Source organism: Eriocheir sinensis, unplaced genomic scaffold (genome assembly GCF_024679095.1).
Source record: "Eriocheir sinensis breed Jianghai 21 unplaced genomic scaffold, ASM2467909v1 Scaffold543, whole genome shotgun sequence".
Lineage (NCBI taxonomy): Eukaryota > Metazoa > Arthropoda > Malacostraca > Decapoda > Varunidae > Eriocheir > Eriocheir sinensis.
In genome coordinates, this window is record NW_026111880.1 from 158452 (window position 1) to 186036 (window position 27585).

Below are 27585 nucleotides of genomic sequence, written 5' to 3' on the forward strand. Positions count from 1 at the left end.
CCCATGGCCCATTGCCACAGAGACCTGACCCTTGATGCAGCCCACAGAAGAAACGAACAAGAGAAGAACAGAGCATATGAAGAAAGAATACAGAATGTGGACCAGGGCTCCTTCACCCCGGTAGTATTCACGACGGCAGGAGGGATGGGACCAAGGGCGCAGAGCTTCTACGCAACACTCGCCGAAACACTGGCGGATAAGAAACAACAGCCAAGAAGCAGTGTGGTCGCCTGGATGAGATGCAGGCTGTCCTTCTCCCTCCTGAGGTCAGCCTTGGTCTGCCAGAGAGGAACCAGGTCACCTGCACCCAAAACCACCCGCATTGCTGACCTGGACTTTGAGGCGACGGTGGTTGATAGTCGTATCAACCACAAGCTCTGTTAGCTTAAAAATAAAATGTTTAGTAAGGTTTGTAATATTAAATAAAGATGGTTGTCGGCCACAGTCATTGGCGGGGTGGGGCCAATGAATTGCTTTGTGAAAGGATATGAGAAAATATACCGCTCACAACGCAACTCTAATAGATGGAGGCCCGTAGTAGTAGTAGTAGTAGTAGTAGTAGTAGTAGTAGTAGTAGTAGTAGTAGTAGTAGTAGTAGTAGTAGTAGCAGTAGCAGCAGCAGTAGTAGTAGTAGTAGTAGTAGTAGTAGTAGTAGTAGTAGTAGTAGTAGTAGTAGTAGTAGTAGTAGTAGTAGTAGTAGTAGTAGTAGTAGTAGTAGTAGTAGTAGTAGTAGTAGTAGTAGTAGTAGTAGTAGTAGTAGTAGTAGTAGTAGTAGTAGTAGTAGTAGTAGTAGTAGTAGTAGTACTTGTAGTAGTAGTAGTAGTAGTAGTAGTAGTAGTAGTAGTAGTAGTAGTAGTAGTAGTAGTAGTAGTAGTAGTAGTAGTAGTAGTAGTAGTAGTAGTAGTAGTAGTAGTAGTAGTAGTAGTAGTAGTAGTAGTAGTAGTAGTAGTAGTAGTAGTAGTAGTAGTAGTAGTAGTAGTACTTGTAGTAGTGCCTGATCTCTGTGCATGTGGATCACCAAATGATGTCACCCACACCATGACATGTAAAAAAGGAGGCTTCGTCTGTATTCGACACGATGAAGTGAGGGATCTGACAGCCAGCATGCTCGGGGAGGTATGCCAAGACGTCACTACCGAGCCGGCACTGCTTCCCCTGGACGGCGAACACCTTCGGTACAGGACAGCCAATACCTCACAGGAGGCACGGGTTGATGTAAGTGCCTGCGGATTCTGGGTGCGCGGACAGCGGGCGTTCATGGACATCCGCATATTCGACCCGATGGCTGCCTGTCACCTTGAGCTGCCCCTGCAAGCCGCCCACCACAGGAACGAGCAGGAGAAGACAAGGGCATACGGTGAAAGAATCCAACATGTTGATCAGGGCAGCTTCACCCCTCTCGTCTTCACCACATCCGGCGGGATGGGTCCCAGGGCCCAATGCTTCTACGCACGCCTCGCGGAACTAATCTCAGAAAAGAAGCATCAGCCAAGGAGTCACGTTGTCGCCTGGATGAGGTGTTGCCTCTCGTTCTCCCAGCTCAGGTCGGCCATCCTATGTCTCAGGGGCACCAGACACTTGGCCCAACCCACCACCATCTCCAATATGGACTATGAAGCCACAGTGGTGGAGAGTGACATTAGGGTGGGTCGGGAGTGACTTGAGTAGGGAAGGAAAGGGGGATCTAGACGTAATAGATGATAGGTGATTTAGTGTCAGGTAGTATTAGTGATATGGTTGGATGCCACAGTCATTAGCGGACAGAGTTGGGGCTAATGACCTCCTGTTATGGAGCCCTCCATGATTATGTGACGGGAAAATAAACATGGGTGGAGGTATCATTTATGTACTTGTAGTAGTAGTAGCAGCAGCAGTAGTAGTAGTAGTAGTAGCAGTAGTAGTAGTAGCAGTAGTAGCAGTAGTAGTAGCAGCTTATTCACCTTACACACCACCCCCTCGCCTGTCCCTCCGCCTCTGCCCCTCACTGGTCGCCGCTTCCTTGCCCCAGGTGAGCGTGGGGGCCGCGGCGGGCACGGCGGTGGTGCGGGTGATGGCGCTGGACCACGACAAGGGCGACAACGGCAGGATATCCTACTCCATCTTCGAGGGTGAGTGTGGGCGGGTGAGTGAGAGTGAGGCGGCCATCGAGACTCTCCTCCCAGACTTGAACTCTCTTTGGCCTCTCGTTCTTTTTTTTCTTTGCCGGAGCAGCGTTTAGCGGCCTTTTTCTTGCTGATTTTGTTTTTGTTGCTGATTTTGATTTTTAGCCCTGAGCTGCCTCCCTTGCCGTGAAAAAAAAAAAAACGGCAGGATATCGTACTTCATCTTAAGGGTGAGCTTTTCAAGGGACTGACAGGCGTTCATTCTAACCCATAATACAGAACAGCGGCAGGATATCGTACCTTTGGGCGTTCCACTAGGCGTTCATTCTAACCCATAAATACAGAAAAATGACACGATATCGTACCTTTGAGCGTTCCTCTGGGCGTTCATTCTAACCCTTAAGTGCAGAACAGCGGCAGGATATCGTACCTTTGGGCGTTCCACTAGGCGTTCATTCTAACCCATAAATACAGAAAAATGACACGATATCGTACCTTTGAGCGTTCCTCTGGGCGTTCATTCTAACCCTTAAGTGCAGAACAGCGGCAGGATATCGTACCCCATCTCCGAGGGTGACTAACAAAAGGATATTTATCACTTTACGTCTTCATAGTGTTCTGCGAGTTGAAAATGACCTTTATACGTTACCTTAGAGGTGCTGAGAATATTCAACCCAAGGAATTATTTTCGCATCACTATTTTTTGAGATACTAGGCCATATTACATGTCAAACCCGAGAGGTTTCGGGTCCCTACAGAGTTATTCATCCCGAGCTTTGTAGGGACCCGAAACTTCTCGGATTGGACTTGTAGTACGGCCCCTAAACCGACCTTTGTAGCGACCCGAAACCAGGGTTTGACTTGTAATGCGGGCCACTGTTTGATGGAATTAGGCCTCTTTCACACGAGGCCACCGGTGGCCGTCACCGGTGACCGCCACTGGTTACCCCAGTGTGAAAGGTCCGGGTAACTGCAACCAACCAGTGACCACCATCGACCCTACATCTCCCTCCCACCATTCCTTGCTGTTCCTCCTTCCCTTCCTTCCCCTTCACACCTATCCCTCTACACGCGGTGGCTGAGTATATGCCATTTATAGCAACATGTACTCGCCCCAGCCATCATGGCGCGCGACACTCATTTTTTTAACATCATCATACAGGGTGTCTCGAGCGCCGTGATGGTTGGGGCGAGTGAAATGTTGCTATAAATAACTCTGTGTTTTCAATACGTAGAGCTTTAACTGCATTCTGATCACACTATCGTGTTCACGAGAAATTTTCCTACGTAATGTAATAATATATTTCTGCAGTCAATGAACAACTGTTGAAAACAGTGAGTATAAGTAAAACATGTTATAAACATTTTTTTAACATCTTCACGGTTCAACTCATCGTAATACCATTTTCGTATTTGTTTTGTCGAGTTTTTAAAATACATCTTGATTCTACAGTCACTGCTGAGTCTGATGGTGTCAAAAAAAACTGGCTAGCTCGTATATGAGGTGAGCTATGGCATATAATAAAGAAACATGTCTCACTCGAGCATGCAAGATGTGGTCCGACATGAGTGTTAGCGGGAGAGCGGAGCAGCCAATCAGCTGCAAGCTTACTAACCTGCCTAGGCGCCAGGAATCTAGCTTAAGGCGGTGTCACACTAGCACTTTTTCCGTCAACTTTTTCCGTCGTTTTTCTGAAAATCGTCGATATCTTGGCTGCAGCCTGTCACACACAAACTGTGTTTCGTCTGAAACTTTCCGTCGGCACAGACCAAGGAGTGTAAACAAACATGGAGTCCACGCTGCGGCAAAGATACGCTGCTCTGAACCTAATACTGTGTATTGTGAGACTTAGACGAGCTAAACAAGCCAAAAAGCGTGCATGGATGCGCTCATGGTTGGCTCGTCGGGAAAGAGAAAGTGTGTACCACAGGCTGTTAAAAGAGCTGAGTTTAGAGGATCATGAGACTCTGAAGAATTGGATCAGGTTGGACAAAAGCCAGTACCACAGACTTCTGGAGTTAGTGACACCTCTTATTGCCAGAAATGACACCAGGATGAGGAAGGCTGTCACTGCAGGAGAGCGTTTGAGACAGGTTGAAGCCACGTGGAAAGTCTCGGTCTTGGTCTTGGAAATGTAAACAAAGGCGGAAATTTGCAGGCGGAAACGATCCTGATCGTCTGACAAATTCATGCGATAAGTTCATGCGGAACGATGAAAAATCGACGGAAATCGCATTAATCGACGGAAAAAGTGCTAATGTGACACCGCCTTTAAGTGAACAGACTATAGTACCGGTTGAATTCCCAATGCCGGCGCTTATAGTGACACGCCTGCCCGCCATGCTTGGCTGTGGAGTTGTGGGCCTGGCTGTGCGAGTCGCTGCATGTCCGTCTTCCCGCCATTTTGTCCTGCCTTGTTTCCATCCTCCCGCCCGCCTCCAGTATGTTATTAACTTATCTCTTAGATAATTCTTCATATCCGATTTTTTTTTTAAAGGTTTGCATATATATATATATATATATATATATATATATATATATATATATATATATATATATATATATATATATATATATATATATATATATATATATATATATATATACTGTTATTGTTATTAAACTATGATTCCATCCATAATAACTATATATGCTTATTTCTTTATCGAAAAGAATAATATTTACTTCATTCAGAGAGAGAGAGAGAGAGAGAGAGAGAGAGAGAGAGAGAGAGAGAGAGAGAGAGAGAGAGAGAGAGAGAGAGAGAGAGAGAGAGAGAGAGAGAGAGAGAGAGAGAGAGAGAGAGAGAGAGAGAGAGAGAGAGAGAATATCCATATCACCGAGATATCCACTCAGGCACCCCGTCTCAGCCTCTCACTCGTGCGAGGAAGAAATGAGGGGCATCATGAGCGACTGGTCTGTATCGATACCGGTACCGAGCAGTCTGGTACCGGTACCGTAACGTATAGCTGGTACCGTCAGTACCGGTACTGGTACCGGTACCTGCCCACCCCTATTGAGAACTTGAGAGGAGTCTGCTTGTGGCCGTGGAGAGGGAGAGTGCCCGTGTAGTATCTCGATTTTTTGGGGTTAATATGGCTTTGTGTGTGGTAGATGGGCGCAGCAATCACTTCAGGAAGGACAATAGTTTATATGGATCCCTTGTGAGCTTGAAGATAGATGTAATAGTGGCGTAACCTTTGCAGAAGTTATTGGTACTCACTGGATGACTCAAGGATGTGTCGGGTAAGTGATGTTCAAGTCTCTGGTTTAACAAGAGTTTTTTTTTTTCCCTCGTTGATCTAAATCGTATGTGATTCAGTTCGTAGGGGGTGAGAGTAAGAATAAAACTACAGTAATAGGCTGTCTGCAATGTCGGCGAAGAATATGCCAAGGGAGTGTGTTCAGCGCGTACGAGTAGGTTTGGGCAGACTGAAGCTTCGCCGGGAATGAGCACCGCAGTAACGAGCCACCTTGCCTGTTACCTTCTTCTTTTGAGCTGTTCCGCTTTGTTTCGCTGCTTAGGTCCTCCTTGGTACTTCTTGACACTTCGGGTTATATTTTAAAACATTTCGTCGCCCAAGTACACATATTTGACAAGGCTTTCGTATGAGTTTAGGACATTTCCAGGGGTAGTTTAATGGCCCTGGTGGTAGTTTGACCCTTCATCTGTGCCGTGAACTTTAGAAAACACTCAATAGAACCCAATTGATCCCCTCTTTGACCTTCAGAAATAGTTGATGTGAGAAGCGAAAGTGTCTTATAACACCAACCTTAGATACTTCCCGACGCACTCTTGGTTACTTCACTGCGTACACTTATATACTTCACCCTGCACTGAGCTCTATTTTTCTGGACACTTTGCTTCCGCTGCGGGAGGGAGCCCAAACCCGGCGGGGCAGCGTCTCCGGCTAAATGCCCTGCCCACTCTGCGGTGAAGTGCGATTAACGACTAAATGCTGAGTTTTTGTATTAGAAATTAACTTCCCGCGCATAAAGAGTGCTGATAGGGGCATTTACCCTAACCAGCATGCGTCAAAGGTTGATCTTCTACGACACTTTCGCCTCATCAACACTATCCAGAAGGGAGATCAGTCTAATTCTAATGAGCAGGGAAGCGTCTGCGGCCCATCGTGTTGAATGTAGCAGGGAACAGGAATGATTGAGTGCCGTTTTGAGTGTAAATGGAATGGTTGATATGCGAGGAAAGAGAGAAAAATTTAGTTGTTTTAGGGAAACCTGCATGGAAACGTTGAGAGAATAATGAGTTAAATGGTGAACGAGTGCTTCATATTGGAAGGTACGAATGGCGAAGTGTGAATGATGTACTTAAAGTTGTATTCGAGGAAGCTGCGCGAAACAGTTGAAGGAAAATGGAGTAGGTATTATGGTAACAGTAAGTGCGTGATAGTGGAAGGTGTGGATGAGTGCTGCCGAGACATGTTTGGGTGAGCTGCTCAAGGTAGACAGGTGGTTTGGGTGAGCGGGTGAGGAAGAGCGATGTACTGATTCTGAAGACAGAAACAGGAGCTTGGCTGTTCAGTGTCCTCAAAAGTTTTGCCCACCTCGTGAGCGACAGATTACCAAATGAGTGAAGACATGATGAGGTAGATACTGCTAACCGTAATTGGTCCTATGTGTTTGTTTGTTTCCCTGCACTCGGGGTTATTCGTTGCTTTTCCCTGTCCCTCAGGTAATGCTGGAGGAATCTTCAACATTGACACTGCCCTCGGCGTGATCAGCCTCACCCGAACCCTGGCCGAGGCCCAGCCCCCGGAGTACCTGCTGCTGGTGCGGGCCACGGACCACGCCGCGCAGGCCCGCGCCGCCTCGGTGCCGGTCCGGGTCATGGTGACCGCCTCGCAGAGCTCGCCGCCCTCCTGGCAGGGCAATAAGCCGCACGTGGAGGAGGTCGGGGAGTGGGCGGCGGTGGGCACGGCCCTGGCGCGCGTCACGGCGTCCTCACCGTCGGCCCTCCACTACTCGCTGACGGGCGGGAATGAACACAGCGCCTTCGTCATCAGCCCCGCCTCGGGGGTGGTCAGCGTGGCCACGCCCCTGGACTACGAAACCACCTCCTGGTACAACCTGGTGACTCCCTGCCCCGCCTGGTACGCGAGGAAAACACTCAACAAATGTTCATTACAAGGAGGATATTCTTTTCAGGGGGAGAAATCACAGGTACTCAGCGATCTAGATCCAGACAGAGTAGTTTGGCCCAGAGAAATGTGTATAGGCCTAGACGTCAAGCCATTACCAAAAAAAGGCAATTCATAGTCTGTGAATCTAGAATATCTAGTCTAGGGAAACTTGACTTCTCTTTTCACCACTAATGTCGATATTATCTGAAGCATTTCTGCCACTCCTTATAAACACAGCCTCAGATAAGATATTACCCACATGCTGTCCTGATCTTCAATCAACCGTCACTTCAGCGACTTCGGTAAAGAGCGCTACAGGCAGCACACAAAAAAGTGGGTTTCAGCACTGGTGTTCTGCCATGGTGACGCGCCCCCTAACCCTCCCCCAGGCCGGGGTGTCCCGCAGCACGTGGCCAGTCTTCATCACGGTGAGGGAGGTGAAGGCTGCCCCAATGGCCTTCCCCAAGACCCACTACTCAGCCGTCCTCTACCTGCCAACCTACCCTGGTGTGAGGGTGTTCTGCCTGGGCCGGGAGGAGCAGCCACGCCACCACGTGGATGTGAATGATATCACCGATATTTCATATTCCATCGCTGCCGGTGACGACAGAGAAAACTTTGTGTTTGACAACGTGAGCAAGTGTGTCAAGGTCCAGGACCAGTACAGCCTCAAGCCTCAGTACAACCTCACCCTCCAGGCCAGCGACGGGGCCGCCTCGTCCACGGCAACAGCAGAGATTATAATTGATGAAGCGCCGCTGTCTACTCTGGTCTTCACTCAGGACCAGTACTGGGCCAACGTCATTGAGAACTCCACTAAGGAGATGAATGTTGCTGCCCTGGGAGTGAAGGGTCAGCCGCTCAACCATCACGTCCGCTACTCAATTCTCAACTCAAACATTAAATTTGAAATCCACCCGACCGCTGGCGTCATCAAGACCACCGGCAAGTCCTTTGACCGGGAGGCAGAGGACCACTACACGCTGGTGGTGGAGGTGAGTCCGGGGCCAGCGCAATTATTATGACCTCAGTGTTCTTGTACTGGACTGTTATTACCAAGACTCAGTGTACTATAATATCATCATCTTTTGTTTTTTACTAATCATAAATCCTTACCTGGAAATCAGCAAATTTTAAGACTTGCAGCATGGGACCTTAAATAACATGAAACTTGTTTGGCTCAGAGGACATTGATTATTATCCCCATTCATCTTATGCATTGGCCCTCAGACCTCTGTTGCATCTACTTGTATTTGCTTTTGTCTTACTGCTGTTCATCCTCTTGTGGTTCAGGCGCAGGACATTGAGGGCACAGCAAACGTGGCCCATGTGCTGGTCCACGTGGCGGTGATGGACGTGAATGACAACGAGCCGGTGTTCCTCAACCAGCCCTTCCACGCCCTGGTGTCCACCGTGTCTCCGCGCAGCCACGTGGTCACTAAGGTGAGCATAAGAGCCCAAGCAGATCTTTTTTGTCAGACACATGCCGGGCATAACTTGTGCTCTCCATAAAGTAGTAGGTTCCTCCATGATCAAGCAGTGAACCTTTGCAGTGACTCCCAAAGTTATGTAATTGTTGATTATGAGATGGTCCTATTACCAAGCCCTTTCCCTTGTGTCTTCAGGTGCAGGCAATAGACGCTGACTCTGGGGAGTTCGGAAGTGTCCGCTACGAGCTGGTGCGAGGCAGCGGTGAGCTCTTCGCCGTGAATAAGAAGACGGGTGAAATTTCCCTGAAGCAGACCCTGATGGCGGCCGACAAGACCTACAGCCTCACCGTTGCTGCCTACGACGGGGGAAAGCCTCCCCTCAGCTCACAGGCCCATGTCCTCATAAGGTGAGTCACGCAGCCAGGACCACCTTGCCTTGGGTCAGGCCTGTTAGCCTCAGGGTTCTTCTTGTGTTGAAGATGTTAACCTGCCCGTCACGGGTCCCCAGGGTGGTGTCTTCTGAAGGGCCAATGTTCACCGCCGCACGGTACGAGGCAGCCGTGCCAGAGAACGCCGCCAAGGGCACGCCCGTTGTAAGGGTGGAGGCCGCTAGCCCTTCCGGGGAGCCCATCATGTACACCATTGTGGCCGGCAACACTGAGGAGCTGTTCGGCCTCGACTATTCCACAGGTGGGGGCACCATGGCAGGCAGCAGCAAGGCCTTTAGTGGCAGTGGCTCACCTTGCCCAGAGCACACCAGTATTAGTGATGACACATGCCTTGTTGATCTTAGAGTTACACCACCACTGAAATCTTACTAACACATGAGCTTGAGAGGTGTGTAGGTAAGGTGAGAGGCAGAGGGAGGCCCGGCGTGCCAGCCGTCCAGAGTGAGAACTGTTGGACACTTGCTAACTCTTATAAATCATAGTTGTTCCACCATACCTTGGAGCACTTCATTGTGATTGGCCTTAACATGAGTGTCAATGAGTAGTGCAACCAGTAACACGAGTTTCCCAGCTGCTAATAACTGTGACCTTGCAAAATTATCTGCCACTGACAGAAGCTTTCTTCCTCCTCCATGGGAAAGGGACAAACTTGATTGCTGTTTTTTTTGTTGTTGTTGTTGTTGTTTTTGTTTATATGTTTATTTTTATGTGGGGACCGTACTACTGCCACATGTTCCAACCTGATCAGCTTAGTTTCTTCATCATCTCTTAGTCTGTGTAGTGAAATGCCAGTCTAGTGTTTTCAGCTGCTCCCAAGGCTGTCTCTCGTTAATGTGTCTTTCAGGTGACAGGGGGCCTCGTGGTGCAGTGGTTAGCACACTCGGCTCACAACCGAGAGAGCTTGGGTTCGATTCCCGGGCAGAATGGAAAAATTTGGGCGGCGTTTCCGATACCCTACGCCCCTGTCCACCCAGCAGTGAATGGGTACCAGGTATTAATCGGGGGTTGTGTCCCGTCTCCTGGGATCTGTTCCTTTCTCCTATAATTCCTTCCCCTTCTGTCTCTCTCCGGCATATGACCGCATGCAGATGTTGCGCCGACTAAACGAAACTTTCCAAACTTTCTTTCAGGTGACAAATTATTCCATGCCTTTCTCCTCCTCCTTTTTTTTATTGTCAGTTCTCATTGAGTAATCCCATGGCAGCCTTTCAGTACAGTCACCCATTTCCAATAACTTCATTAAATTTCACCGTCTACTCCTGGTTCCTCTGATAAATCCTGTCATGATCACCCTGCGGACTTTTACAATCCTCAGCTTCCATTTATTTTGTGATCTTTGTATCATCGCAAACAGGCTTGTATATCTGCCCATCCCTTCCACCATGTCCTTAACACAATGGGTGCCAGCACTGTGCCCTGGGAAACTCCACTTATTCCTTCCCTCCACCCTGACATATTGTCGTAGATTACTTTCCTCATCTGTCGGTCTCTCAGAAAGTCTTTTGTCTACTCTGCTATTCTCCCTGTCAGTCCTTATATATTCTCCTGCTTTCATATTAGTCTTGTGGTAGTATTTTGTCTAATGCCTCGTCCAGATCTAAGTACACACAAACCACCCAACTGCCTCCCTCCTGTAACATGTCCATTACTCTTGCATCTTCCCTTCACCCACCTGCTTGTCCTTACTCAGACATCATGAAAAAAAAATGTATCTCTTTGTCATCCCTGAACCTCCGTACTTTGCTTCATGAAAGGTTTGTCTGCTTTCCCAGGTGGCAATGCAGTGGATCTTGAATGTAAGTATTTGTTTTATCTTCCCGTTTTGGCCTACTTGTTCAGTGTAAATATTTATGATGAAGCCTTCCTCCCGGGCACTGTGACAGCTCTGAGTCGTGTGCCGGGCCAGGGGCGGAGCACAGGCTTATGTTTAAAGGGCCTGAGGTGGATGTTTGAGGTGGATGGATTTAATTTTTCTTTGTACATAATTTTCAGAAATTACTGCACGAGAAGCCTTATAAAGCATGACCGCGTATTTCTGGAGGAATAGTTAAACACCAATATGTGGATAATTTAAGGAACAGAAAAAAATTGTCATCAGTAGGAGGAACATTTGATAATAACCAAATAAAAGGTGAGAGAGAGAGAGAGAGAGAGAGAGAGAGAGAGAGAGAGAGAGAGAGAGAGAGAGAGAGAGAGAGAGAGATAGAGAGAGAGAGAGAGAGAGAGAGAGAGAGAGACAGTGAGAGAGAGAGAGAGAGAGAGAGAGAGAGAGAGAGAGAGAGAGAGAGAGAGATTCCTTTCATGCTACACATTTGTGCTTCATCGTTGCCTTGTAATATCAGTGATTATGATTCATTTAGATGCAGTGTGTGTCCTAAACATGCCTGATCATGTTCCTGGTTGATGTGTTCCCGCCATGAAGTGCAAACCCTTGCAATCAGAAACTCCTCAGCTTACCTGCCTGTGTTTCAGGCACCCAGACGCTTGTTTGCCGCACAAGCGTTTGCTCCACCCACCCTGCTTATATATATATATATATATATATATATATATATATATATATATATATATATATATATATATATATATATATATATATATATATATATATATATATATATATATATATATATATATATATATATATATATATATATATATATATATATATATATATATATATATATATATATATATATATATATATATATATATATATATAAAACAAGATGCAGAAATTATAGTTTCCAAGCCCTCCATGTAATGCCTTCTGCCACCAAGTGCCTTGATGCCACCGAACAATGTGTTATTGACGACTTTGCACCACATGACCATATATATATATATATATATATATATATATATATATATATATATATATATATATATATATATATATATATATATATATATATATATATATATATATATAACCTCGGTTTACGAGTTTAATTCGTTCCGGAATATTGTTCACACACCGAAACGCTCGTAAACCAAAACGAATTTCCCCATTGAATTAATGTAAATCCCTTAATGCATCCCATATCTCAAAAAAATATTTATATAATCATTTTACATGTCATTTTTTAACAGAATTAAGTAATTTTTTCTAAAAAATAGCGATGATTAATAATATGGAACACAAATCAATGTGTTACGGTTGTTACGGAGACTCCTGCAACCGCTAGCTACGCCCGAGGGGTAGGCTTCGCCCGGGGGTTTAGTAGCCGCAGTCTCCCTATTCTCGAGGCACCGGAACTACGTTCGACCACCCAAAGTCACTCATATTAAGTCAAGTCATACGCAGCTTTGTGGGAGGAGACACGGCAGAGGCGTGGCTTATGCGTGACGCTGCTTGGTGCCAAACCAGAGAATGTAGAATATAGGATTTAGAGAAAACGAAGGAAGGCGGACTAATTTAAATCAAACACTTCAACATCCCCCCCGCCCCCCTCACACCCCACACCACCGTTTGTAGGCATTGGATTTACAGTCACGCATAGCATAATAAAAAGGCATATATTTTCATCAGTGACTTGCCTGAACGCGCGGTGAAAGAAGGCAAACATGCACATCCAAAGTGCATACCCGGCCGCAATTTTAGTCACTCGTGAACTGGCGGGTATTTGGAATCAAGTGACGTCATCCCGCTGCTCCGCCCCAAACCGCCCCTGCGCGTACTGGTCGCAGTTTTGAAGGCAGAGTGACTTGACTTGTTGTAAGTGACTTTGCGACCACCAACGTGAAGCTAACCCGACGTATCGTCCGAGATGGAGTGTGAACGGGAGTCTGTCACGTCCAGGAGGGCATGCAATATGCCGAAGCTCGCCCTCCATTCCTGTTGCGAGCATAGTAGCCACCGTTCCTGTTTTCTTTGCAGCACCGTGCCTTTTAACCATCTTTCTGGGGGACATTGTTAAAGCACAAAGAACTCACACTGTAGTGCTGAAAACATGACACGAGCGCACGGATGCTATTTCTACAAGTTTACAACGCGGAGTGCGACTAGAGCCGTCATCTGGCGGTCAGGAATTATCCTAGACTAGAGCGCAGACCTCCGTCCTAGGGCTCAATGCATTCAGGCTAAAAATCGGGCCAACAGAGTACTGGGTTTCATCTCAAGGAGCGTAAGCAATAGGAGCGCTAGCTGAAGTCATCCTCAAACTTTACTTAGCACTAGTTAGACCTCATCTCGATTATGCAGTTCAGTTCTGGTCCCCCTACTATAGAATGGATATCAAGATGTTAGAATCTGTTCATAGGAGGATGACAAAGATGATTCAGGGGAAGAGAAACTTGCCTTATGAAGACAGGCTGAAGCATTTAAATCTACACTCTCTAGAAAGGCGAAGGTTGCGAGGAGACTTGATCGAAGTCTATAAATGGATGAAGGGCTTTAATAAAGGGGATGTCAATAGGATTTTGAAAGTAAAAGAGCCATATAGGACGCGTGGCAATGGTTTTAAGTTAGACAAATTCAGATTCAACAAAGACATAGGCAAGAATTGGTTCACTAATAGAGTGGTGGACGAATGGAACAGGCTTGGGAGCCATGTTGTGGGTGCCAATACCATAGATACATTCAAGAAGAGGTTAGATAAAGCAATGGATGGTGAGGTAAGGTGGGGTTGAGTGTACAGGAGCTGCCTTGTATAGGCCAACCGGCCTCTTGCAGACTCCTTACGTTCTTATGTTCTTATGTTCTTATGCACTCTGGATACATTATTGAACCATTAACACTTTGACATGACACTTAATGAATGTCTGCCAGTTTTGTTGATCATAAGTACATGAAGTGGTTGCTGCCTTCTGTTTCCCCGCCTGCCTTGACAACTTATCACTAGAAAACATGTACAGAGACATTTCTCATGATGTTCATAAGATGTGTGTGTGTGTGTGTGTGTGTGTGTGTGTGTGTGTGTGTGTGTGTGTGTGTATGTGTATGTGTATGTGTGTATGTGTATGTGTGTGTGTGTGTGTGTGTGTGTGTGTGTGTGTGTTTGCATTATTCATTATCCCTGCCAACACATTTTTTTCATTTTTCCCTCCATGCACTTGCATGAACCTTGTTATATAAAACAGTTTTTATATGGTACTGGTGAGGTGTTTAGTCTGAGTATGTTGGCATTTACTGGTCCAGCACTGCTTCCCTCACTGGTCTTAGCACACAAAGGTAATGGTGTCGCCCTGTGTCCAGGCGTCGTCCAGACCACTGCCCTGCTGGACTACGAGGCCTCCGCCAGCCACAACCTGACGGTGCGGGCGCGGGACCCCTTCACCGGGGGCCACACGGACACCCACGTCACAGTCGCAGTCACGGACGTCAATGACAACCCGCCGGAGTTCAGCCGTTCCGTCTTCAAGGGAGACGTGTCGGAGGCTGCATCACCAGGCCACGTGGTGCTGCAGGTAAATTACTTCAGCAAATATTACAGGTTTTTCCACTTTTTTTAATATGAAAATTTGACCATAAACTCTTTCATAAATATTGATTCCCATTCACTGCCTAGTAACATTTCATTGTTAATCAATCAAAAATGGATCTTATGCATAAGTTTGATAAGCTGATCGAAAAATCAAAAGTTTGAATTATTTTTGCATTGTCAAGACACCTTCACCCTCTGCCTTGTACAGGTCTCGGCAAGTGACGTGGACACGGGGCCGGGCGGTTCAGTGCGCTACTCGTGTGTCATGGAGTGTGGCAGCTTTGAGGTGCGTGCCCTGGACGGTGCCGTCACACTCACCAAGGAGCTGGATGCAGAGACTGAGGCTCAACACGTGCTGACTGTGCTGGCCACGGACTCAGGCATACCCCAGCTCTCCTCCACCGCCACAGTGGTTATTGACGGTAAATTACATGTAGACAGTAAACACTTATATAGCCAGACTAGTTGGGCCAAAGGCAAGTTGTATGCATGAAGTTTCCATATGCTTGAGGTACTGAACGTTATGGCTGACAAAGAAGGTATATTCCCACACCAGCTGGTTTTTAGAGTGGGTTCTCAACCTTGGTATGCATCCAGACAGTAAATTAAGTAATAGAAAAAATATGAATATAGAAAACCACTTTTTTCGATTATAAATATTTGATTAACATCCTGCCAACTCTGGGCAGGACACGCACGAAGGAGGGGGCAGAACAAGTGGACAACAGTAACTACAGTATATCTAGGGTCATATTCTTAAACATTGCAGCACCCAAGCGCTCATGTTTGACTAGGCTTGCATAGGAGTTGTGGTTATTTCCATGGGTAGTTTTATGACCCCGATAATAGTCGACCCTTTTTCTGTACCTCGAACCTGAAAAAACACTCCTAGGAAACCGACTTAGCTCCATTTTGGCCTTTGGAAATAGTTGATGTGAAGGGTGGAAGCCTCAGACCACACCGACCCTATAGTCGTGTTTTGTTAAGCCTGGCCAGATGTTTTCTTTGCCTACAGTTGTGGACTTCAACGACAACCCTCCAGCATGGCGCCAGGACAGCTACTCCTGCCTCGTGTCGGCCGAGGCCCAGCCCGGCCATGTGGTCACCTCGGTGTCTGCCACTGACCCAGACGCTGGTCAGGTCACGCCGCTCAGTTATGCCATTCACTCGGGAGACCGAGACGCCATCTTCAAAATGGATCAGCTGACTGGTAAGGTTCATGTACGCGTACAGATGACTAGACTTAAACCTTCAACAATGGCCATCGTTTATTTAATCAAACCCGGCTCGGTCCGCACAGACGGCCATCATTCATTTAATCAGACTCTTTCGCGCCACTAATTTGAATGTTTAGATCAAATTTGGCGGGTTCTGTGACTTGCCGAGGTGTCTGCCAGCATAATTATCTGACCCTCGTATATTTGAAATAAAATCATTAGCCCTCACTGAGCAGCCCTGGAACCGTAAGATAAGAAAACACTGGGAAACACAGGACAGGATAGAGAGTGAAGATCATTCTGAGTACAAGGATAACAGTGACGAAAACATTGTGAGTAGTGACAGGCAGGCCGTTGCCCGCTCATCAACATACTTGTACTTAATTGCACTATAAGATGTAAATAAATAAAAATAGTGAAAGCATGCAGTAGTGAGAGTGACCTAGAGAGTGATGGTGTAATTTCATTATCTGTGCTGCACTCTAGCCCAGCAAGTGCTCCAGCGTGACTATTACACAACGTATCGCAATTTGGATTTCACCGCTGTCTTCAGGGAGTTAAGACGCTTCATACAATGTGAATAAACAACAAAATAGCAGCTGTTTTTACCCGTATCCAGGGACCATTTAGTGAAAACAATACCTGTCATTTAAGGGTTAAGGAAGCTTGAAGTTTGGAGGAAATTTTTTTGACATTTTCAGGGATACGTGTTGGAAAGAAAAGCCGTTGTTTTGATGAAGGGTTGAAGGCACGATTGTTTGCTCCTGCAGTGACCAGAGTGGTGCAGGAAGAGGCGATGGAATGTGTTGGCTTGAGAATGGTGAATTTTAACTATTGAAAGGTGGATCTTTTTCCCCAGGTGTGTTGACGGTGACGGCCCCACACAAGCTCAAGGACGTGGCCTCCCTCACCCTGAACCTGTCTGTGAGTGACGGGGTGCACGCGGCCTTCACCGGCCTGCACGTCTCGGGGCTGGCCTCCAACCACCACGCGCCGAGGTAACCTTTTAGTATGGTCTTTGGGTACAAATGCTGTGATGGCCGTGTTTAAGGCTGTGATGGCGTGTTTAAGGCTGTGATGGCCGTGTTTGAGTGTGATGGCCGTGTTTAAGGCTGTGATGGCCGTGTTTAAGGCTGTGATGGCCGTGTTTAAGGCTGTGATGGCCGTGTTTAAGGCTGTGATGGCCGTGTTTAAGGCTGTGATGGCCGTGTTTAAGGCTGTGATGGCCGTGTTTAAGGCTGTGATGGCCGTGTTTAAGGCTGTGATGGCGTGTTTAAGGCTGTGATGGCTGTGTTTGAGTGTGATGGCCGTGTTTAAGGCTGTGATGGCCGTGTTTAAGGCTGTGATGGCCGTGTTTAAGGCTGTGATGGCCGTGTTTAAGGCTGTGATGGCCGTGTTTAAGGCTGTGATGGCCGTGTTTAAGGCTGTGATGGCAGTTTTTGAGGCTGTGATGGCAATTTATGAAGCCGCTAACATTAACGTCATCTTTTTTACGATATATGAGACAGTCAAAAAGGTCAACCGAAAGTCTTTTATCTTAAGGTTTTCACACCAGTCAGTTGGCATGAAAGCATTGATAAAGGACAGCAAGGGAAATATCACTGTGGCAGAGTCCAAAGAGGTTTAAAACACTCAATTATCTTAACCCCTTGACTGCGGATTTCCTACCAGAAGACATCACTAAGCTACAGGAATGGAACACAAAGTGGCTGCTACAATTCAATGAAGAAAAATGTTAAGTCATGCACCTTGGGAGGGGATATCCAGCATACCAATACCACATGGGAACACTCCACTATCCACCACAGAGGCAGAGAAAGACCTGGGAGTATATGTTACCAGGCTACCAGTGAAGGCCAAACCCGTACCAATCTCAGCAGACGGGTTAAGGTTATCACACCAGTCAGTCAGCATGAAAATAATTATAAAAGACAGTGAGAGAAATATCAATATGGCATCCTTTAAAGAGTCAAGGCAGTCAGTTACCTTTAAGTTTTCACAAGAGCAGTCAATATGAAAACAGTAATAAAAGATAGCAAGGGATATACCTTCTTCTCAGTGTGGCAGATTTTAAGGAGGCCCAAGACAGTCAGCTATATTCAAGTTTTCATATTGTTCTCCCACCATCTCACCTTGTAAGGCACTGATAGGTAGACAGCATGTATAATAAGCAATGCCAGCAAAGTCCTCAAGCAGCCCAGTCAGCCACAAACACCCAGACCTTACCTAGGCATTATAGCAGGAAATGAGCACTGTCTTTGGAACATAGTACAACATCGCAATACCTATCATATATCCTATTCCTACCAAACAGTGCCATACAACCTCACTGTCTGTTTATACTCCTCTCTCTACGGAGCTTACCTGGAGGAAAATTCTTCTCAACCTTCTCATCAACCATTGGAACACACTACATTGCACTACCTACCAAGCAGTGCCGTACAACCTCAGTGTCTGCTTATACTCAGGTTTAATCGCACTCTACAAATCTTACATGGCGGAAAACTCTTCTCCTTAACCTTCTCATCAACCATTGGAACACACTACATTGCACTACCTACCACACATCCTACCAAACAGTGCCATACAACCTCAGTGTCTGTTTATACTCCTCAGGTTTAATCGCACTCTTTACAAATATTACATGGTGGAAGACTCTTCTCCTTAACCTCCTCATCAACCATTGGAACACACTACATCGCACTGCCTACCACACATCCCACCAAGCAGTGCCGTACAACCTCAGTGTCCGTATATCCTCCTCGGGTTTAATCACACTATGAAGACTACATGGAGAAAAACTCTTCTCCTCAACCTTCTCATCAACCATTTGAACACACTACATCGCACTACCTTTTACACATCCTATCTAGCGATCCCATACAACTTCAGTGTCTGTTAATGCTTCTTGGGTTTAATCACACTCTTTAAGATGCCTACATGGAGGGAAACTCTTCTCCTCAACCTTCTCATCAACCATTGGAGCACACTACATTGCACTAGCTATCATACATCATACAACCTCAGTGTCTGTTTATATTCCTCAGGTTTAATCGCACTCTATATGAAGCTTACGTGGAGGAAAATTCATCTCCTGGCCAGCTAGTCATCAACCTGGTGGCCACGGACCTTGATGCCTGGGACCTGGGCAAGCTGCAGTACACCATCCTGCACCAGACTTCAGAGGGAGCCTTCACCGTGGACAAAGAAGGTAGAGAGAGACATTGGTTGGTATTCTTAGACACTTTCGCTTCTCACATCAACTTTCCTAAAGGTCAAAGAGGGGATCAATCAGGTTCTAATGAGTGTTTCTTTAGGTTCATGGTACAGAAGAAGGGTCAAACTAACACCGGGGTCATAAAACTACCCCTGGAAATGAGCAAAACTCCTACGAAAGCCTTGTCAAATATGTGAACTTGGGAGACAAAATGTTTAGTAATACGGCCCTTTGAATTTGCTTGTACTATACTTTTGAATTTTAGGTTCCTGCAGTAAGAGATTTCATTTGAAGGTTTGATGTATGAATGTTGTTGTTGATAGTATTAGTAGGAGTAGTAAAAGTAGTTGTAGTCATAGTAGTAACTGTAATGGTAGCAATAAAAGGTTAAGGAGATAAAAAAAAAGGATGGAAAACATGCTCTTCCAGTCATATTTTACTGAAGTTTTCCCTGAGACAGCATTACAGTAGCTTGTTTATTTAACTACATTTTAAACCTCAAGGAACCACATCACTAGAGCATACAGTTGTGAGGCTTTGAATGAAAGATACCCTAAACTTACCCAAACTTAACAAAACGCCGACGATTACCAAACAGTCACCATATGTCTTGACTCGGAAAAATCACATTTGCATCCTTACTAAAGAAACTTTCTATATAACCTGAAACTGGCATCTCTTTTGGCCATTTTTTACTTCTATCCTTTTTTTAGGAGCAGCGTTTAGCAGGCTTTTTTCTACACTTTTATGCCCCTGAGCTGCTTCCTTTCCTGTAAGAAAAAAAAAAAAGGGGACCTCATTCTTTGTTAATTTATACCATACAAACTTCACCCCTTCCCAGGCAACCTATACACTGAGACACCTCTGGATCGCGAGTCCCTGCCTGTGCACAGCCTCAAGGTGTCTGTGATGGACGAGGGGGGCCGGGCCAGCTTCACGGCGGTGCGTGTGACGGTCCGCGACAAGAACGACAACCCACCAGTCTTCACGTTGCCGGAGTATCAGGCGAACATCAACACTGACTTGGCTCCCAGGACAACCATTCTCAAGGTGGGGAACACTGGGCAGGGAGGAGTTAGGCCCCGTTCACACCGTGGCAACGCTGGGCCATGACAACTCAGCGACTTTTAGGCCCCCTTCACACTGTGCCGACTCGGCATCTGACAATCGTTTCTAGACCTCTTTCCGACCATTTCACATCAGCATTTCACACCCAAGACCTTGTGTGCCCTTAGTCGCTGGGTTGTCATGGCCCAGAGTCAGCACAGTGTGAATGGCGCCTTAATCAACTAATTTCCTTTATGGCCTTTGGAAATATTTGTTGAGAGACCCAAAATAGTCTAAGAATGGACTGTATTGGCTATACAGGCAGCGCCACATGTGGCCACTCAACTCCAAGCTGAATTTCCCATAGAGTTCAAGTTATAGACTAGAGTGCGTCTGAGGCTGTCTCAGGGATACACGGCCATGATGCCGCCATCGCCCCCAGCCGATGATTGCACACTCTTCACTCCTACCCGATTTCAGTTTTTCTCCATGTCAAATAGTAGTCAGGAAATCGGGTAGGAGGAAAGTGTGTGCAGTCGTTGGCTTGGAGCGGTGGCGGCACCAAGGCCTTGTATCCTGGAGGCAGCCTCAGACGCACTAATACATAACTTGAGTTCTGTGGAAAGTACTGCTTTGACAGTTCACTGAGTGGCCACGTGTGGCGCTGCCTGTATAGCCAATATGGTCCATACAGGCCTGGCTTTTAGTACCCTTACCTAGCTAGTAATTTCGGTTGTTATGCTGTCTCCATTCTCTGAACAGAACCAGTAGATCTATTTTTTAGTCTGTTATTTATTGGGCCAGTAGTCAGTGAGGCCTTTTCTTTTCTAACCTACTATTCTCTGTAAAGAACCAGTAAGTTTATTATGTAATCTGTTGTTTTTTGGGCCAGCAGGCAATGAGGGTCTTTTTTTTTTTCTTCCCTGACCTACGTATTCCTTGTAAAAAAACTCGTAAGTGTACTATTTGTTGTCTATTGCCCTGTTCCTTCTTTTATAATGTTTCTCTGGAGGTGATTAGTGTGTCATTTTAGGGCCAGCAAGCAGTGAGGTCTTTTTTTCCTTTTCTAACCTCCATATTCCCTGTAAAAAACTCGTCAGTGTAATATTTTTTGTCTGTTGCCCTGTTGCTTCTTCTCATATAAGAACATAGTCCTCTTACCACTTGATATTGACCTCTCAGCCACCCTTCTCCACTTCTATAGGAGCAGCGATTAGCGGGCCTTTTTTCTACACTTTCTTTTTGTTGCCCTTGAGTTGCTTCCTTTACTGTAGAAAAAACTCCCCTACTTTTATAGAGTCAGTGTTTAGCCGACTTTTTTTTTAATTTATCTTTTGCCCTTGAGCTACTTCCTTTGCTGTAATAAAAAAATAGAATAACTACAATATTCTGCCCCCCGCTGCACTAAACTCCATTTCACTCTACCATATAATACTGTTTTACGTGAAACTGTACTGTACCTTGATTTGCTGCACTGTGTTTCTATGTAGGCATCACAATGGACTGCAATGGAGCCATATTATTAACCCGTCTGCTGCGATTGGCATGGATTTTGCCTTTTGGTACCCTGATAACATATACTCCCAGGTCTTTCTCTGCCTCTGTGGTGGATAGTGGAGTGTTTCCCATGTGGTATTGGTATGCTGGATTTCCCCTCCCATGGTGCATGACTTACATTTTTCTTCATTGAATTGTAGCAGCCACTTTTTGTTCCATTCCTGTAGCTTGGTGAGGTCTTGTAGGAAATCTTCAGTCAAGGTGTTGATTTGTTACACTATGTTTCTGTATGTATGTATCACAAGGGACTGCAAGCCACCATTTCAGGCTGTATTATTAAACATTTTGGCACCCAAGCTCACATATTTGACAAGGCTTTCATATGGGTTGTGGGGATATCCAGGAGTAGTTTAATGACCCTGGTGGTAGTCTGACCCTTCCTCTGTACCATGAATCTAAAGAAACACCCATGAGAACCTGACTGATCTCCTTTTTGGCCTTTGGAAATCGATGTAAGGGAAGGAATCATCTGAGAATACCAACCTTAGTGTCAGGAAAACTGATCGATGGAACTGTATGGCTGCATTAGGCCCATATTCTCAAGCATTTCTGGGCTTACACACCCATAGGTATTTGGTAAGGCTTTTGTAGAGGTTGTGTTAGTATTTCCATGGGTAGGCCAATGAGTCTAGTTATAGTTTAATTCACAAGGCTTTCGCACCATGACTGAAAAACAATCATGTGAACTCAGCCAATCACCTCCGTGGCCTTGGGAAATATTTGTTGTGAGCCAAAAGGAGGGGAAAGGAAAGAGAAAAAAAGGGAAGAGAGGGAGACAGGGAGAAGTAAAGGAAATGTCAAGTAAAGCAAGGCTACAAGGAGGAGAATATAGGAAAGAGGAAGGAGAGAGGGAAGGGGAAAGAGAAGGAAGTGAAAAATAGTTTGAGAATACATGCAGTGGTTTCAGATTACCCTTACCTACTTATAGATCTTGTTTGTTATACCTCCTCCATGCTCACCATCACAGTTAGAGGCCAGTGATGCAGATGGAGTTAACAGTGAAGAATAGTTTGAGAATACGTGCAGTGGTTCCAGATTACCCTTACCCAGCTATAGATCTCATTTGTTATACTTTCTCCATGCTTGCCATCACAGGTCGAGGCCAGTGACGCAGATGAAGGGGCAAACAGTGAAGTGAGATACCGCATGTATGAAGCCAACAGTTCTGAGGCGCTGGAGCTCTTCTCGGTCAACCCCACCACCGGCGAGGTCACCGTGGCACAGACCATCCACAGCCGAGGTAATTCATCCACTTACTCACGGCCATAGGTGAAGAGTCGGAGTTGAGTCGCCAGAGTCGAACCTGAGTCTTAATATTTCCCTAACATGTTCATTTTCCATTTCTATTTTCTCAGTCATCATTTTTCTTTGTAACAGTTTGTATGTCAGTCTTCTGAGTCTTATTATTTCTCTAACGTGTTCATTTTCTATCTCCATTTCCTCTGTGTTATCAGTTTCCTTTGTAACATTTAGTATTTCCTGCTGCCTCAAAACAATTATTCCAACAACCTAAGGACCATATTTTTATACATTTCAGTGCCCAAGCTCACATACTTGACTAGGCTTTCGTAGGATTCCTAGGTGATTCCATGGATACTAGTGGTAGATTGATGAAGCTTTTATAACTTGGACCTACAAAGCTACTCATTAGAATCCAATTAACCCGTCCGCTGCAATTGGCACGGATTTGGCTTTCACTGGTAGCCTGGTAGCATATACTCCCTTTGGGTAGTAGAGTGTTTGTTTCCCATGTGGTATTGGTATGCTGGATATCCCCTCCCAAGGTGCATGACTTTACATTTTTCTTCATTGAATTGTAGCAGCCACTTTTTGTTCCATTCCTGTAGCTTGGTGATGTCTTCTGGTAGGAAATCTGCAGTCAAGGGGTTAACCTGGTAGCAGCGACGGGCCAAATTTCTGGTTTTACCGTGTAGCAGCGATGGGCCAAATTTGTGCCATGATATAAACCCCCCCAAAATAGATGATACATAAACTGATCACAAATGCATTGATATACATTATGAAATGGTTTGTGTGAGAGATGATTTTTTCTCAATTTTCTCGCTAAGAGGGACCAATAAGAAACATGATCCCCGCTGCTTCCCGGGTTAATCTTTCTCAGCCTTTGGAAATACCTGATGTGAGAGTCAGAAGTGTATAATACTGATCTGAGGCGCCTTACACTTCCTGCTGTCTGCTAATGCTCCGCCAGGCTGTGTCATCTTCGTGCACAAGTACTACATCTACCTCTCCAAAATTACGCATGCTTTCTTTATATTCTTTACTGATGCGGGTCCAGAGCGTGTCTGGGTTAGGATAGTTACTACAGCGAGCAGTTTTATATCTTGAGCCGTCTGCTTTACTGTAAAAAAATTGAGCTTGAATGCACAATTTTTTTTTTTTTTTTTTTTTTTTTTTGTACTGCTTTCTCTACTGTAAAAAAAAAAAAAAATAGGTCCACAAATAGCAGTAAACTTTCATATTTTTGTACCTTTTTTTTTTTTTTTTTTGTCTCCTTTACTCTAAAAAGTGTGAGTTTGGATGCACAAGTGATTATCATATATAGAGAGACTGTTCCATTAGTTCCATGAGTAGCAGTGAACTCCCAAATTTTTGTATCTTTTCTTGACTTTTTTGTTGAGCTGTTTTCTTTACTCTAAAAAGTGTGAGTTTGGATGCACAAGTGATTATCGTGTACAGAGAGACTGTTCCATTAGTTCCATAAGTATCAGTGAACTCCCAAATGTTACAGAAAATGAGGTGTACCAGTTTTTCATCCGTGGCGAGGACAGCGGCTCCCCCCAGCACCACTCCGACGTGCCCGTCACCATCTTCCTGCTGCCCCCTCATGAGAACCCCCCGCACTGCGCCAGGAAGTATGCACAGTTCTTCATCAGGGAGGACGCCCCCATCGGTGAGCACCCACAGCTATCAGTAATATGACACACACACACACACACACACACACACACACACACACACACACACACACACACACACACACACACACATAAAAAAATAAGATAAAATTAAAAAGTCACTGGTAAAATGCATATTATTTAAGAAAATACAAGGAAGGAAACAATATGCAGATCACTTGGCACACACACACACACACACACACACACACACACACACACACACACACACAGGCATTTGATAAGAGACTAATGTGGAAATTAGAAAATAGAGGAGGATTGGGAGAAAAATGACTATGGATGAAAAATTACCTGACAAACAAAGAAATGAGAACCGTGTTGAAAGGTGAGATATCAGAATGGAGAACGGTCACAAGTGACGTTCCACAAGGGTCAGTGTTAGCGAATATTATGTTTTTAATATTTATAGATGATATGCCAGAAAAAGTAAAGAGTTACAAGGGTATGTTCGCAGATGACGCCAAACTGCTTAGAAAAATAAGAGATGAAGATGATGATTGTAATAAACTACAGGAAGATTCCAATGAGATACATGAATGGAGTAAAAAATGGGAAATGAAGTTCAATGAAAAGAATTGTCACACAATGAAAATGGGCAAGAGTAAAAATAGAGCAAGTGGAGTGTGTAGGATGGGAGGGACAATCATCGATACAGTGAAGGAAGAAAAAGACTTAGGAATTATAATACAAGATACACTGACATCTGAGAAGCACATAAATAAGATATTTGGAGAAACATATGTACCGTATTTCCTGCCATATAAGACGCACCGACGTATAAGACACCTATAATTTGGCAAGATATATTAAAAAAAAAAAAAAAAAAAAAAATTCCCTGAACTGAATGTGTGTGCAGTATTACATTTGGCCACCTTACTTACAATTATGACTATGATACCGTATGTTGCTTTGTGCCCATCTCTGTGTTCAAAGTGTTCCACTGTTGGGTGAAGAATTACAGTGCTCTTACCCCGAGCAGCTGTGACTTTGAAATGGTAAACAAAAGGGTTGGTTGGTAAATTCACTCACTGCACAGTGTGCAGGCGGTAACTTTCATTGTGCTACTGAAGGAACTAATCACACGGGGATGCTACGTTCGATGGGCCATCTTGGTCTTGATCTTGACTTTCAGGGACTGTATACCTACTTTCAAGTAGAAATAGATGTTGATTAACCCCTTAATGACGATGATGCCGCTGGCATCATATAGTTCTATCAGACATGGGCAACGAGCATGACGCCAGCGCTGGAGAGTTAGAAGCTTTCCAAAATTTGAAGGGTGCGTGTAACTATCGGTCTCTGTCGATGCTGAGTGACTAACTGGCACCTCTTTTGTTCCTGCGATGTCCCCCACCACCATTCCGTGCAAAAAATAGTCTACAGTTCCTGCCTACACATCATGGCATCTGTAGAGCAATTCTGTTCCCTCAGCCGTCCTTTTTTGGCGGTCTTCTTTTAGTTTCTACTTGTAGTGTGCGTACTGAGCGTAGTCTTGACACCTCCACTGATTTACGTGATGTTCAAGATGGACCAGTATCTAGTTCAAAGGAGTGGGAGCGGAAGTTGTAATTTTTTGGGAATCATGGAATTCCAGCTAAACGGTCTGTCCAAATAATAATCTGATTTCACAGTTGAATTATGCGGATGATTCTTTACAACTTTTATTCAATGAAATTCATTCCAGAATAAAAAACTACAAAAATTTACAAAAAATATTTTTCGAGTTTCACTGCAACTTTGGCTCTCCGTAGGCATTAAATTTCCGGGTCAAAGTGGAATGGAAGTGTTGGATAGAAATGATTTAATCGAGACTGAAAGGAGGAGGCAACTAAGAGGACACAGTAAGAAACTGAGAAAGAGGACTTGTTTGAAAGACCTAAAGAAGTTCAGTTTTCCATACAGGAGTGTGAATACATGGAATGGACTTAGCAAAGACGTTGTTGAAGCAAGCAGTGTCCATAAAATGAAGGAAATTCTGGACAAATATAGAGTGGGAGACAGGACTGACTGAGATTGAGCTCTGGCCATGTATACTACAAATAAGTAAATACAAATAGGTAAATACACACACAGACACATTACAGTACTGGGAAATCATACACTCATTTCCTCAGATAACACATACTAGCACACACATCACAATCTGCACCTCATAACATTCTGGCCCCAGCTAGCCACCTTCTGTATGCTCAAAGTCTTGCCTTGTGTTGGCAGGCAATGTGATCACGTCCCTGTGGATGGCGGGGCCACAGTCAGTGCAGTACCTGATCATGGTGGACGAGGGCATGAAGGCAGCCAGTGAGGAGAGGGAGTCTGGGGAGAGTTCAGGGCCCTTCACCGTGACCTCCACTGGCCTGGTGGTGGTGCACAGGGCCCTGGACCATGAGCGGCGACGCACACATCGCATCAGCGTCACCAACCGTACACTGACCACGCCGCCCACGGTGGACTACATGACCATCTCTGTGGTGGTGAGTTTATGGCAGGAAGCAGCAAGTTTTGGTCTCTTGTCTGTATTGTTGATTAGGGTTTGGATTATGGGCTGAAATGAGGGTCAATGAAAGACGTTTTAATATATTGGTCTTGAACTGATTGGGTCTTGCTCTGGCATGACCAACAGGTGATGGATGTGAATGATGGCAGAGTGCATGAAGTTTTGATCTCTTATCCTTATGGTTGATTACGGTTTGGATTTTGGGCTGAAATGACAGTCAAAGAAAGACATTTTAATTTATGGATTTTGAATTGGTTGGGTCTTGTTCTGGAATGACCAACAGGTGATGGACGTGAATGACTGCCCTCCACGCTTCTCTGAGTCCGGCTACACAGCCCTGGTGGCCGAGAACAGCGAGGTGGGCGCCACCGTCACCATCCTCACGGCCACTGATGACGATGAAGGAAACCATGGCCAGGTAAATGTTGCCTGTGTCTCCATGTTATTTTCAGTCCATGAAAACATTCCCCAGAATAAATTATTAAATGTCTGCTCTGCTCTCTGCTCTTCCCTCCTCAGATCCAGTACAGCCTCGGCCACATTGATCCACACACCGGGACGCTGA

At 45.3% G+C, this 27585-nt stretch overlaps 2 protein-coding genes across 2 annotated transcripts; both read left to right on the forward strand.

Moving 5' to 3' along the window:
- Positions 1–1974: 1974 nt before the first annotated feature.
- Positions 1975–7624, forward strand: LOC126993015 (fat-like cadherin-related tumor suppressor homolog). The gene is made up of 2 exons (XM_050851841.1): positions 1975–2108; positions 6797–7624. Exons 1-2 carry the CDS (start codon positions 2051–2053, stop codon positions 7378–7380), a joined length of 642 nt encoding a protein of 213 aa, XP_050707798.1. The 5' UTR covers positions 1975–2050; the 3' UTR covers positions 7381–7624.
- On the forward strand, positions 7604–27585 carry LOC126993014 (protocadherin Fat 1-like). The gene is made up of 14 exons (XM_050851840.1): positions 7604–8239; positions 8538–8687; positions 8870–9081; positions 9183–9364; positions 14321–14532; positions 14758–14971; positions 15565–15759; positions 16626–16764; positions 18814–18977; positions 19825–20033; positions 22683–22827; positions 24340–24501; positions 26741–26997; positions 27304–27585. The coding sequence occupies exons 1-14, from the start codon at positions 7604–7606 to the stop codon at positions 27583–27585; spliced, it is 3159 nt and encodes a 1052-aa protein (XP_050707797.1).

Bases quoted from the DNA above. Each gene is read 5' to 3' on its own strand.
- LOC126993015 (XM_050851841.1), top strand. From the start codon at position 2,051: ATGGCGCTGGACCACGACAAGGGCGACAACGGCAGGATATCCTACTCC. The intron at 2,109-6,796 runs GTGAGTGTGGGC...CCTGTCCCTCAG, and splicing joins ATCCTACTCCATCTTCGAGG to GTAATGCTGGAGGAATCTTC.
- LOC126993014 (XM_050851840.1), top strand. From the start codon at position 7,604: ATGGTGACGCGCCCCCTAACCCTCCCCCAGGCCGGGGTGTCCCGCAGC. The intron at 15,760-16,625 runs GTAAGGTTCATG...CTTTTTCCCCAG, and splicing joins CAAAATGGATCAGCTGACTG to GTGTGTTGACGGTGACGGCC. The intron at 20,034-22,682 runs GTGGGGAACACT...TTGCCATCACAG, and splicing joins CCAGGACAACCATTCTCAAG to GTCGAGGCCAGTGACGCAGA.